Genomic DNA, 14,648 nt, shown 5'->3' with positions numbered 1-14,648 from the left:
CACCATTTGCAAGGCAGTAACTTCAATAACAGTGGGGAGTGAGGAGTGGGAACACGGACAACTGGGAATCTTCTTGCTGATGAGAAGTGTGACCAATGAACAGCATGTGTCAGGATGGTAATACAACTTTATTCTAATGATGCCCAGCCCAACAACCCATCAATCATATTGTGCCAGTCCTAAGAGTTCTCCACAACACTGCAGATGTCAGTGTTTGTGGAGGGCAGATTCAGCTCACCTCGTAGTTATCCAGCAGGGATTTTGCAGGAGAATGGCTGAGTTTAAAGACATTAATCAAGATACCAAGACCCAGTTTCTGTGCTAGAGTCATCCAGTTCAGGCCTGGTTCAGTCACTTCCAGTAGTTTGCACAACTCCAGCCTCGTTTCTATGTCCAGTTGTCCTAGGTCACCTGTTAGACAGAAACATGCCAGAAGTCAGTGCAATGTCAGCATCACATCACCCTGCAGAATGTTCCAAAGGATGCATTAGAGATACAAAAACTTCTCGAGCTTTTTCTCCTCACTGGAGCACTGATGAAAGAAATTTCATGGGTGTCCCTGCCCAAAATGTTCCATGCTTCTTCCCCTCCTCCAGCACCAGTGTGGTGAGTGACAGTGAATGGTGTGACTAGATCAGCTTTTGGAGACAAATTCTACTCTTCCAGTGTGCAGATGGTCAAAGTAAGTCAAGTTAAGTATTGTCATATGCACTGGTACAATGAAATACCTACTTGCAGCTAGATCACAGATAACATCAGATATGCATTCAAAAGAAAAAATACAAATTATGCATGAGTTTTACAAGAAGGAACTCAAAACAAAAATGTTCATTTCAGTACAAGGTGATCAAGATAGTCATAACATGGCTAGACTAGTGATTCGAATTCTGCTGTTGATTCAAGAACAGAACGGTTGAAGGATAGTAACTGTTCTCAAACATGTGGAAATAAGATCAGATCTTGAGAATTGCAACGTTTTGATTTTCTTTCACAAGAGATATATGAGCATGAACTGAGAGAAGCACAGAAATCAGGAATGAGTGATTGGCTGACCCAAGGTGGCAGAGACTTACATAAGGGAGAAAAAATAATTGTTAATCCAGATCCAGAGCAGCAGAAAAAATAAAATTCAATAAGATAGAGAATGCAATAATAATAAAATTTGAAATTTGATAGGGAGGAAGTAAAGTCTGACCTAGCAGTATTTCAGTGGAGTAAAGGAAATTGCAGTGGTAAGAGAGAGGAGTTGGCCAAAGTAAACTGCAAGGAGATGCTGGCAGGGATGACAGCAGAGCAGCAATGACGTGAGTTTCTGGGAAAAATGAGGAAGATTCAGGATAGATGTAAACAAAGTAATACTCAAATGGCAAGAGGAAAACTGTGGCTGACAAGGGAAGTCAAAGCTAATGTAAAAGCAAAAAGGAGGGCATACAACAGAAAAAAAATTGGACTCTGCAATGATGCCAGAGGACCGGAGAACTGCAAATGTCACTCCACTCTTTAAAAAAGGAAGGAAGGCAGCAGAAAGAGAATTATAGACCAGTTAGCCTGACCTCAGTGGTTGGGAAGATGTTGGATGACAAAGTCAGCATGGTTCCCCTAAGGGAAGATCCTGCATGACGAATGTGTTGGAATTCTTTGAGGAGATTACATGTAGGACAGATAAAGGGGATGCAGTGGATATTGTATATTTGAATTTTCAGAAGGCTTTTGACTAGGTGCCACACATGAGGCTGCTTAACAAGAGCCCATGGCATGATAGGAAAGTTACTGGCATGATTAGAGCATTGTCCTATTCGCAGGAGGCAGCGAGTGGGTATAAAAGGATCCTTTTATGGTTGGTTGAATGTGACTGGTGGTATTCTGCAGGGGTCGATGTTGGGATCACTTCTGTTCATGCTGTATATCAATGATTTAGATGATGGAATAGGTGGCTTTGTTGCCAAATTTGCAGATGATATGAAGATTAGTGGACGGGCAGGTAGTGTTGAGGAAACAGGTAGGATGTAGGAGGTCTTAGGAGAATGGGCAAGAAAGTGGCAAATGAAATACAATTTTGGAAACTGCATGGTTTTGCACTTTGGTAGAAGAAAAAAATGTACAGACTATTTTCTAAACGGGGAGAAATTCCAAAAATCTGAGTTTCAAAGGGAGTCCTTGTGCAAAACACCCTAAAGGTTAACTTGCATGTAGAGTTGGTTGTGAGGAAGGCAAATGCAATGTTAGCATTCATTTCGAAAGGGATGTGATACTGAGGATTTACAAGTCCCTGGTGAGGCCCCACCTTGATTACTGTGAACAGTTCTGGGCTCCTTATCTTAGAAAAGATGTACTAGCATTGGAGAGGGTCCAGCAGAGCTTCACGAGGATAATTCTGGGAAAGAAAAGGTTATCATACGAGAATGTTTGATAGTTCTGGGTCTGTACTCACTAGAATTTAGAAGGATGGAGGGGGGGGGGATATCATTGAAACCTTTTGAATATTAAAAGGCCTAGACAGAGTAGATGTGGAAAGGATGGTGAGGGAGTCAGGGGGTCTTGGACAAGAGGGCACAGCCCCAGAATTGAGGGGTGTCCATTTAAAACAGAGATGCAGAGAAACCAATTTAGCCTGAGGGTGGTGAATTTCTGGAACTTACTAACACAGGCAGCTGTGGAAACCAGGTTGCTGGATGTATTTAAGGCAGACCTTGATAGGTTCTTGATTGCACACAGCATCAAAGGTTGCAGGGAGAAGACAGGGGAGTGGGGCTGAGGAGGGGTAAAAAAGATCAGCTATGATTGAATGGTGGAGCAGATTCAATGGGCCAGATGCCCCAATTCTGCTCCTATGTCTTACGGTCTAAAAACACAATAAATATAAATTCATAGATAGATTATATACATAAATTGATTGTACTGTATGTACATAAAGTGACGCTCAGCACAGGGATGTCTGTACATAAACTGACCGACAGGAAATGATAAACAATGGTGGTTGGGGATGTGGAGAGATGGGCTATTGGGTGGAGGTGTTGATTAGCCTTATTACTTTGGGAAAATAACTTTTTGAGACTGGTGGTACTGGCATGGATGCTATAGCCTCCTCACTCATGGGAGTGGGACAAACAGGCCATGAACAGGGTGGGTGGGATCCTTCATGATATTATTGGCCCTCTTCCAGCACCTTTTGGTATACATGTGTCCTTGATAGCGGGTAAGCTGATGCACTGGGCAGCTGTAGACCCTTTGTGTCTGCCAGAGTGCAGCTTCCATACCTCTATCACCTCGGGGTCAGAGAATGTTGAATCTTTGTGGGTGGAGTTAAGAATCTGCAAGGGTAAAAATAATATTATGGGAATCATATATAGGCCTCCAAATAGTAGCCAAGATGTGGGGTTGAGATTGCAAAGTGAGCTGGAAAAGGCATGTAATAAGGATAATGAGATAATTGTAATGGGGGACTTCAACAGGCAAGGGGAGTGGGAAAATCAGGTTGGTATTGGATCGCAAGAGAAGGAATTTGTTGAATGCCTACGAGATGGCTTTTAAGAACAGTTTGTGCTCGAGCCTACTTGGGGAAAGGTTATCTTAGATTGGGTGTTGTGCAATAACCCTGCTCTTATTAGGGAGCTTAATGTAAAGGAACTCTTAGGAGACATTGATCATAATATGATTGAATTTATCCTGCAATTTGAGACGGAGAAGCACAAGTCCCATATATAGGTATCACAATGGAGTAAAGGGAATTACAGAGGTATGAGAGAGGAGCTTGCCCAGGTGGACTGGAGGAGGATACTGGTGGGGATGACGGCAGAACAAAGATGGCTAAAGTTTCTGGGAATAGTTTACAAGGCATGGGATAGCTATGTCCCGTAGAAGAAGTTGTTTTCAAATGGCAGGAATAGGCCACCGTGGCTGACAAGGGATATTATGGACTGCATAAAAGCCAAGGAAAGGGCATATAAGGTAACAAAAGTAAATGGAAAGTTAGATTATTGGGAAGCTTTTAAAGTCCAGCAAAAGCTATAAGAAAGGAAAAGCTGAAATATGAGGGCAAACTAGGCAATAATATAAAGCAGGATACCAAAAGTGTTTTCAGATATATAAAGAGTAAAAAGGAGGTGAGATTTGATTTTGGAGCACTGGAAAATGATGCTGGTGAGATAGTAATAGGGGAGAAAGAAACAGCAGATAAAAATTAATGGGTACTTTGCAACTGTCTTCACCGTGGAGGATACTAGCAGTGTGCCAGAGGTCTGTGAGTGTCAAGGAGCAGGAGTAAGTGCCATTGCTATCACAAAGGATAGCAAACTCAAAAGCTCTTAAGGTGGATAAGCCACTTGGACCAGATGGACTACATCCCAGTCCTGAGCAAGGTTGCTGGAGAGATAACTGATGCATTGGTGATGATCTTTCAAGAATCACTTTATTCTGGCATAGTCCCGGAGAACTGGAAGATTGCAAATGTCACTCCACTCTTTAAGAAGGGAGGAAGGCAGAGGAAAGGAAATTATAAGTCAGTTAGCCTCACCTCAGTGGTTTGGAAAGCGTGGAGTCTATTATTAAGGATGAGGTTTTTGGGTACTTGAAGACTAATGATGAAGTCAGTCAAAGTCAGCATGACTTCTGTAAAGGGAAATCTTTCACATTGTTTGTCAATGATTTAATTAATGGAATTGATGGCTTTGTGGCAAAGTTTGCAGATGATAGGAAGATAGGTGGAGGGGTAGGTAATGCTGAGAAATCAAATGGATTGCAGCAGGACTTAGACAAATTGGAAGAATGGGCAAAAAAGTGGCAGATGGAATTCAGTGTTGAGAAATGTATGATAATGCATTTTCGTAAAAGGAACAATAGTGTGGACTATTATCTAAATGGGGAGAAGGTTCAAACAACAGAGGTGCAGAGGGATTTAGGAGTCCTCGTGCAAGACTCCCAGAAATTAATTTACAAGTTGAATCTTGTGGTAAAGCAGGCAAATGAAATGTTGGCATTTATTTCAAGGGAATAGAATATAAAAGCAAGAAAATAATGCTGAGCCTTTATAAGGCACTAGCCAAGTTGCACTTAAGAGTATTGTCAACAGTTTAGGGCCCTATATCTCAGGAAGGACGTGTTGTTACTGAGAGAGAATCCAGAGGATGTTTCTGGGAAGGAAGGGGTTAACATATGAGGAGCATTTGGCAGCTTTGTGCCTGTGCTACTGAAATTTCGATGAATGCATGGAGGTCTCATTGAAACCTACTGAATGTTGAAAGGACTAGATAGGGTAGATGTAGAGAGGATATTTCCTGTGGGGGGGGGGGAGGGTATCTGGACCTAAAGGGCACTGCCTCAAAATCGAGGGGTGACCTTTTAGTACAGAGTTAAGGAGGTATTCTTTTAGCCAGAGAGTGGTGAATCTGTGGAATGCTCTGCCACAGACTGCAGTGGAGGCCAAGTCTGTGGATATACTTAAGGTGGAAGTTGATCATTTCCTGATTGGTCAGGGCATCAAAGGATATGGCGAGATTGCAGGTGTATGGTGTTGAGTGGGATCCAGAATCAGCCATGATGGAATGGCAGAGCAGACTCGATGGGCTGAATGGCCTAATTCTGCTCTTATGTCTTATAGTTTTATGCAATGTTGCAGCTTGTTAGGATGCTCTTTACTGTGTATTTGTAGAATGGCACAAGTACAGATTTGCATAATCTATCTCTCCTCAGAAAGTAGAGATATGATCTACAGATGACCAATAGAGGAACAAAACAGAATGCTGTTGTAAAACTGGGAGGCAAGGGCATGACAGGGTTAAAGAGAGAGTAGGAACTGATTGATAGAGTAGAAGATCAGACAATGTGGAATTATTCACTGGGTAAGGAGAACAGAGAAACAATAATGATATTTACTGATGTTTGGGGTCCCAGTGAAATAAAATCACAGGAGCAGGAAGCATTTGTCAAGGTCAGTGCCTAAAGTCCAACTTTTGGTTATGCAATGAGACCAGCAGTTAATGAGAGTTGGGCTAGAACCTTTCTCACCTGTTCACTGAGGTCATTTTACCTCCCAGGTCTTTCCTGCACTAACCCCATACTTCTTGATTCCTTTAAGATCCAAAAAACCTGTCCATCTCCTCAGGGACCAAGTCCCCACAGCCTCGGAACATCTACTGAAGAGATTTTTTTTCTCAGTTAAGTCTTGAGCTGCTGGTCCCTGGCTCTGAGACTGCTACTCTTAGTTCTAGACAGCCCAGCTAGGGAAGCATCAACCTGGCCTCTACTGTCAAGATCCTTTAATATTTCCATACACATTCAGTGGCCACTTTATTAGGTACACCTGCTTAATAATTTAAATATCTAATCAGTCAGTCATATAGTTGCAACTCAGACATGGTCAAGAGGTTCAGTAGTTGTTCAGACCGAACACTAGAATGGGATGAAATGTGATCTAAGTGATTTTGACCATGGAATGATTGTCGGTGCCTGAAAGGGTGGATTGAGTACCTCAGAAACTGCTGATCTCTTGGTGTTTTCACACACGTCTCTAAAGTTTACAGAGAATGGTGTGAAAAATGAAAAACATCCTGTGAGTGGCAGTTCTATGATTAGAAAATGCCTTGTTAATGAGAGGGGTCAGAGGAGAATGGCAACTCGGTTTATGCCGACGGGAAGGCGACAGTAACTAAATTAACCACATGATACAAAGTGGTGAGTAGGAGAGGTTCTCTGAACATGCAACATGTCGAACCTTGAAGTGCGTGGGCTACGGCAGCAGACGACTGTGAGCATACACTCAGTGTCCACTTGATTAGGTACATGGGATAGCTAATGAGATGTCTACTGAGTGTATTTCAATGCGATCCTCTCATTCTTCAGAGCAAGTACTACCTTGTCTTCCTAATGAGAAGACCAACATGAACAACTCTGCTGAATAGGTCACGTTATTCGGATGCCCAACTTGCATCTTCCCAGATAGTTTAGAAAGGAAATGTTTCAAAGGTAACATCAAAATCAGCCTGAAGAAATCCAGCATTACATCTAAAAGCTGGGAAGACATTGCACTCAATAGATACACCTGGAGGAAATCTGATCAAGAGGGAGCTGTGCCGCAGAGAACAAGCAGCAGCAGCAGCTAAAGAAGAGACTAAACAACCAAAAGACCCAACCACTGACCACAGCCATCACTTACTCGTCCCCACACTACAACAGATCGGCCTCTACAGCCACCTGAGGACCCACTCGTGGACGACCCCTCAGGAGAACATCAAACTCAACTCGAGTGATTGCATTACTACTCCTAGGATACATCCCAAACTTTCCAGGTCAGGAACAATCTGACCCTTTATTATACCCTCTCTATTCAAGGAGGTCTCAAGGTCTTCTTCAATTGCACTCAAATCCTCTTGTAACAATGACCAAAACTCTGCTCCCCTTCCTGATGTCTGCTGAACATCATGCTAACTTGCAGTAACTTGTGTACAGTCCTGGCAATCTATCAGCATTAATTTCTCCAGTACTGATACACCTCAACCACCCAATTCTCCACTATTTCCAGAGGAGTTCTCTCTTCTATGAAGACAGACAAAATATTGGTTAAATTTCCTGGCTAATTCTTTACCCCACATAATTCCTCCAGCATCAGTGGGCAAGGGACCCACCTGTGTTGTTTTTTTACGTAGCTCAGTCTAGTTTTTGTACTGTGTCATGTAACACCATGGTCCTGAAAAAACGTCGTCTCATTTTCACTATGTACTGTACCAGCAGTTATGGTCGAAATGTCAGTAAAAAGTGACATGACTTGACGAACTTCGTCCGAACTTTTCCTTCCATAGGTTGAAGAGACAGATCGGAAGAAGCTCTATTTCTGCACAACTTGCCTTAGGGAGGAGGCACAATGAAGGTCTGCTGGGTTTGATTCCTGGGACCAGGAGCTCCAGGACAACCAGCTTGCACTCTTGCGAGCTCAGAGCGAAAGCCAGACTTGCCTCTCATTAGGAAAGGGATTGACAGGGTGTGTCTCCAGAAACAGACAACGGATGTGATCCCTCTTACTGAGCAGACATTCAGCACTCAGAGTTAGATTGGACCAAGTGCAGGAGTCACTTCCTCTGAGAGGAAGGTGGTGAGCTACGGTTAATCCTGATGGACTCTGTTCCTCATCCTGTTGACCAGAACTTTGGATGGAGTCAGAAAATATTGAAGGATTGCAGAAATAAAGGATTACCTTGTGGGAAAGGAGCAACAGACTCAGCTTTGGATTGGTACGGTTTGCCTGTTAGGATGTCATAAACCTGGAACAAAAGGTAAATCGATAAATTAGTTAATGAGACCGAATTCCCGACTCCCTGAAGTTACACCAGGCAAAGGAACCAGAGAGAGGACGAGGGAATTATTTTTTCAAATGTAATGAGTGGCTCTCATCTGGGATCCAGGCTGTTGGGAACATTCAGAGGGAAAATCTATGCCTTGTTGAAAGAGAAAAGGTGCAGGGTTATAAGAGGGAACAGTGAAGGGGGTGAGAGGAGTGAGGAGAGGAAACAAGGAGTGAGGAGAACAGGGGGAGCTGGGAGTGGGGAGGGAGGTTGAATTGGTTCTGACCATTTTGAGGTGACCCGAGATTGTCAGATTGTGCTGCGTGCTTTAGATATACACGCAGTGGTCACTTTATTAGGTACATCTGTGCAGCCGGTCGTTAAAGCAAATATTAGACAATAATGTGGCAGCAACTCAAAATATAAAAGCATGCAGGCATGATCAAGAGGTTCAGTTGTTTTCCACATCAAAGATCAGAATGGGGAAGAAATGTGACCTAAGTGACTTTGACTGTTTGGTGCCAGACAGAGTGGTTTGAGTATCTCAGAAACTGCTGATCTTCTGGGGTTTTCATGCACAACAGTCTCTAGAGTTTACTGAGAGTGGTGTGAAAAACACAGAGACATCCAGTAAGCAGCTGTTCTGTGGACGAAAATGCCTTGTGAATGAGGGAGGTCAGAGGAGAATGGCCAGACTGGTTCAAGCTGACAGAATGGCAACAGTAACTCTAATAACCACATTTTACAACAGTGATATGCAGAAAAGCATCTGAATGCATAATACATGAAACCTGGAAGTGGATGGTCTACAGCAGAAGACAATGGCCATGATCACTCAATGATCACTTTATTAAGTGCAGGAGGCCATTGAAACCATCCGATTCTTTCCTCCAGTCACCCAAGTTCTCACCTCCTCTGTGGCCGACATGTCCAGAGGTGTGGTTCCACGGAAGATTCCTTCGTCATCGGCATCTTCGAGGTGTTCATCACTTCTGTCATCCAGCGGTTCATGGTTCTCAATTAGTGGGTCTGCACCTGGACGTTGCAGAGCATTTTACAAGAAACTTACTACACTGACAACAACAAAGACATTTAAAATGAACAACATCATGAGGATCCCTGGATACTCAGCCTCATGGCCCTCGGCTACTGACCCCTCAGGCTGACCACAAAGGAAAAACTTCTTCTCCCAGAGAGTTGTGGGGGTCTGGAATGCACTGCCTCGGAAGGCAGTGGAGGCCAATTCTCTGGATGCTTTCAAGAAGGAGCTAGATAGGTATCTTATGGATAGGGGAATCAAGGGATATGGAGACAAGGCAGGAACTGGGTATTGATAGTAGATGATCAGCCATGATCTCAGAATGGCGGTGCAGGCTCGAAGGGCCGAATGGTCTACTTCTGCACCTATTGTCTAAATCTTTTTCCCTCAGCAATAGTTTTATTGTTTTTTTTAAATCAAGAAAGCATAGTACAAAGGAGGTTTGTGCAGTACATGACAAATGTACAATTCACATCTATGAAAGAAATGCACCCATAGTACAATCATGCTTTGGTTGCCTCCCTGCCCCGACCTACCCCTCCCAATCCCCATCTCCAAGCCATCATTACATTCGCAAAAAGGGTTAAACAGAACCCTAATCCTCACAGAGCTGCATTGGTACAGAGAAGGTGTGTTTTCCTAACATGAACTGTTGTATATTTACCCGTCTGAGTTCGGAGAATTTTACCGGAGAATGCTGAAAGTCAGGGAGTTATGTGCAGAGGAAAGGAAGAAGGGATGAACCTTTAGTTTGGCTGGGAATTCTGAAAATATTCAAGCAAGGGTCCCCACATCTTTTGGAACTTTTTGTCCGAATTGAGGATTGAGTAGTGGATCTTCTCAAGGTGTAGTCTGGACATGATGTCCCTGAGCCACTGAGCGTGGGTGGGCGGGGCAGCATCCCTCCACCTGAGCAAGACTGCGCGCCTGGCCAACAGAGGCAAAAGACAGTATGTGACATTTGGTTGGACTTAGGTGTGTGTCCCCCTCTCTGGAGGTGCCAAAAAGAGCAATCAAAGGGTTGGGTTCCACATTGTAATTAAGTATTTGGGATACAGTTTGGAAAACATCTCTCCAGTATTTTTCCAAGCCAGGGCATGTCCAGTACACGTGAATAAGGGAAGCCTCGCCCCTTTTGCATTTGTCGCAACAAATATCTGAGTAAATGCGAGATAATTTAGTTTTAGACATATGGGCCCTGTGTACGACCTTGAACTGTAACAGGCAGTGGTGGGCACATAGAGGTTGAGTTAACTAACTTGAGAATTGAATCCCATACATCGTCTGACAGTGAAAAACTTAAATCTTGCTCCCAGGCAGTTTTAATTTTGTCGGGGGGGGGGGGGGCTCACCTCAGAACTGCTAGCTTGTCACAAATAGTAGATATTTGACCTTAACGCAATGGATTCATGCAGAGGAACATATCAACGACATTTATGTCGGAAGTTCAGGGAAGTTTGACAACAAAGAGCTGATAAAATGTCTAATTTGCAAATATCTGAAGAAATGAGTGTTGGGTAAGCTAAACTTTGCAGATAATTGTTCAAATGATGCAAAGCAGTTGTCTATAAAAAAAAATCTTTACAACACCTGATGCGCTTTCTATACCAGTCTTGAACTGTTGGATCACGTACAGAAGGCTGGAAGAGGTGATTATGTAGAATAGGACTTGAAAGAGAGAAGCCATAGAGACCACTATACTTACTGAACTGAACCGAACCCATACTCTCAGGGTGTGCCAGATAACAGGATTAGCAATTGGTTTAGGCTTAAGAAGAGGGAGTGCAGATCCAAGAAGGGCAGAAATAAAGACATTCTTAATAGAGTTCAGCTCCATTGCCACCCATATTGGACAGTCACACTGGTCGTGGAAATGAGACCAAAAGACCAGAGCGTATGTTAGCTGCTCAGTATTATAAGCAGAAATTGGGCAGAGTCAGGCCCTCGACACGTCTAGATTTTTGAAGATGGACGTTATTCAGTCGGGGACGCTTGCCCTTCCATATGTAGGATGATATGACTGAGACTAGCAAGTCAAAGAAGGCTTTAGGAATGAAAATTGGTATGGATTGAAGAAATACAAGATTTAGGAAGGATGTTCATTTTGACAACATTAATTTGGCCCATCAGGGACATGGACAGGCTCTATTTTGTATGATTTAACAAATTAGTGAAATTTTCTCCAAAAAGACATTGAAAATTCCTTGTTACTGTGACGCCAAGGTAAGTAAATTGGTTATTCACTACCTTAAAAGGGAGGTTATGGAACTTTGAGGCTTGTGCTTCTCCATTTATTGGAAAAAGTTCACTCTTGTGTAAATTAAGTTTATATCCTGAAAGCAGGCTAAACTTGTTAAGGAGTGAGACCGTGGTGGGTAAGGAGGTGATCGGGTTTGATATAAAAAGTAAAAGATCGTCAGCATAAAGGGAAACTTTGTGCTCACCTCCCTCCAAATCCCCGTCAAATCTGCACAACTGAGGAATGCAGTCGCCAGTGGCTCTATGGCCAGATCGAAAAGTAATGGGCTTAAGGGACACCCTTGGTGGGTTCCATGTTTGAGATTGAAAGGTTGAGATTGCTGAGAGTTGGTGAAAACAGAGGTTGTGGGACACAAATATAACAGTTTAATTGATGACACAAATCTTTGCCTACTTACCCGCTGCCATCAATAAGGCACAAAGTTTGGTTGCGCCTCTCCCCGCAGCTATGTGAAGAGCGGTCGATCCATCAAATGTGGTTGCATCAACATCTGTACTCGCCTGAAGACCAAAGCACACACGCGATGTCAACACACTGGCTGTTCACAGATTGGTCACTGTAGTGTCAAACCAGGGCTGTGTGAGTCACTGTGAAGTGTTTTTGGGAATCTTGAAATTGTGAATGGATCAGAGAAATGCAATTCCTTCTATATGCTCCATACAGCTCCGTAGAAGTTAGATCTTTTGTGATGTTCTGGGGAGGGCATGGTCAACAGTCCTCCCCTGAATTTCTAATGACCAGCACTGTTTATTGTTAAGATGCTTTTGTGGGATTACGGCGGGAAGTTCCACTTCATTTACTGTTACATTTTAGTTTGGGTTGTACAGTTAGTCACTTGTATATTTGTGGGTCATCTAACTGTAACCAGGGTGTGTGATGGTCACCTCCCCTGTCTGTATGAGACTGGTTGGGTTCACTCTCCGGGTCACGGTGCCCAGTCTGTTTTGTGTTGTTTGTGGGTCACCAAATGTTCGCCTATATTATATATACTTACACACACATATACAGACCACAGGATAGAACTTGTCACACAGTAAATGGCAGGGCACTGGAGGGTATTGTGGAACAGAGTGACCTAGGTACATTGTTCCTGAAAGTGGTGACGCAGTTAGAGAGGTACTGACCTCCACCTGTTGACTCATGGCTGCTGAGACCCCTCACAGTGACCCTCGGCTACTGATCCCTTAGTGACCTTCAACTACTGACCTAGAACATGGTGACCCTCAGCAACTGACCCCTCACAGTGACCATCAGCTACTGACCCCTCACAGTGACCATCGGCTACTGACACCCTTCACAGTAACCTCGACTACTGACCTCTCATGGTCATCCTCGACTACTGAAACCAAACGTTGACCCTCGACTACTTAATCCTCACAGACACCTAAGCTACTAATCCCTCACGCTGACCCTCAGCTACTGGCCCCTCACGATGCACCTCAGCCACTGTGCCCTTATGTTAACTCTCGGCTACTGACCCACTCACACTGACCCCTCACGGTGGATGCCTGACAGGTGCAAGTTCACACTGTGAGACCCCTCACAGTGACCCTCGGCTACTGACCCCTCAGTGACCTTCAACTACTGACCTCGAACATGGTGACCCCCAGCAGCTGACCCCTCACAGTGACCATCGGCTGTAAGGTGATGGTTCGTGCCACAGAGCAGCAGAAAGCTGGATGTGGCAGACATATGGAGGGGTCCTGGGGCAGGGCTTCCAGGGGTGATGTGGAGGGGACCGATGGCTGTTTGCCTGCACTGTAAACCACAGCACAAGCCAACACACATGCCCACAGTACTCTCAGAGTTGAATTTATCCACAGACTGGTTGAGGGTGCCAGTGTACAGTAACTGACCCTGGTTATCAGGTCATTATAACGTAGCTGTCTGTGGGAGTTTGCTGTGCATGAGGTGACTGCGACGTTGGCTGGTGAGCGCCATGATGCTATTGAGGTGCTATACAAATGCGTTGTTTGTCCTGCTGCACTGACCTCAAGGAGAAGGTTTCCGACCAGCGAGATGCTCTCCTGTTCGACGGAAAGGTGCAGTGCGGTGCGCCCCGAGCGCTGTTCCGGGGTGTTCACATCCACTCCAGCTGCCAGCAGCTGCCTCAGGGCAGACAGGCTGTTGGCCAACACTGCCAGGTGGATGGCACTGAACCCTGTGGATAACACAGCAGGCTGTTACATGCTGGCCACTCCACCCTCGATCCTCCAGCAAACTTTCAAGGCATAACAGACACCACAAGCCCTTGGAATGAGCCCACTAACAGCACCTCTACAAAATCTTCCCACCAGCCTCTGTCCCACCCCTCCCTCTTATGTTCTTAATGAACAAAGTTTAATCAATGACTACAATATTAAAACATAAACATTTATACAACTGCAGCAAACTGTCAGGCCAGCAGAAAAGGTCTGTGGCCATCACTCCAGGACTTGTATGTGTCCAGGACAAAGGTGAGGACAGAAAAATATCATTGTGAACGTTATCCACCCTGCAAACTGCCTTTTCCAAAAGCTTCCTTCTGAAAAGCACTATAGGGCTATTGAAACAAAAACTTCACGCCAGCTTAAAAGTTTCTACCTTCAGGCAGTTAATCTGATCAACCATTCGAGTTAGCCCCCCACCATCTATAACCGTTGCCACTGCACTGTAAACACTTTATTACAATGCTGTTTATACGTTGTAAATGCAGTACGTGCTGGTTTTATGTAATATGCATATTTTATTCCATATCCATCATTTCACTTCTAACTTTATTTTTATATGCAGTAGATTTTTGTTAAGTGGGACACATCAGGACTAGTACATTTTGGCCTAATTAAGTGGCTGCCCCAATTAGCAGAATTTTCATAGTTAAAATAGTTAAAAGGTATAAAAAGCCAAACTGAGTAACAAATTAAATATCTAAATGAAATACATAACAAATTAGAAAACTACCAATATGTTGTTCACTCACCACTGAGATAGGATAAAGCCAAAACTTGAAATACTCCATTATTCAATAAAACAAGTAAATACAAATGTCAAACTCAAAAATTCAACTGTATATCCCAAAGCACGACTTTTTCAATGG

The 14,648-nt window shown here is 43.8% G+C and overlaps 1 protein-coding gene across 4 annotated transcripts in view; it reads right to left on the bottom strand.

Moving 5' to 3' along the window:
* Nucleotides 1–14,648, bottom strand: part of LOC132391842 (nuclear factor NF-kappa-B p105 subunit-like) — a 124,736-nt gene that overhangs the window by 6,527 nt on the left and 103,561 nt on the right. For all 4 annotated transcript variants that reach the window (XM_059965518.1, XM_059965516.1, XM_059965517.1 and 1 more), the window contains exons 18-22: nucleotides 13,564–13,733; nucleotides 11,970–12,072; nucleotides 9,184–9,308; nucleotides 8,186–8,252; nucleotides 239–411 (exon numbers count right to left, since the gene is read on the bottom strand). In XM_059965518.1, the coding sequence (XP_059821501.1) occupies nucleotides 239–411; nucleotides 8,186–8,252; nucleotides 9,184–9,308; nucleotides 11,970–12,072; nucleotides 13,564–13,733 (638 nt within the window). The remainder of the gene's footprint in view (nucleotides 1–238; nucleotides 412–8,185; nucleotides 8,253–9,183; nucleotides 9,309–11,969; nucleotides 12,073–13,563; nucleotides 13,734–14,648) is intronic.

Source organism: Hypanus sabinus, chromosome 3 (assembly GCF_030144855.1).
Source record: "Hypanus sabinus isolate sHypSab1 chromosome 3, sHypSab1.hap1, whole genome shotgun sequence".
In the NCBI taxonomy this organism is placed as follows: Eukaryota; Metazoa; Chordata; class Chondrichthyes; order Myliobatiformes; family Dasyatidae; genus Hypanus; species Hypanus sabinus.
This window is presented reverse-complemented; position numbering and strand designations above follow the sequence as displayed.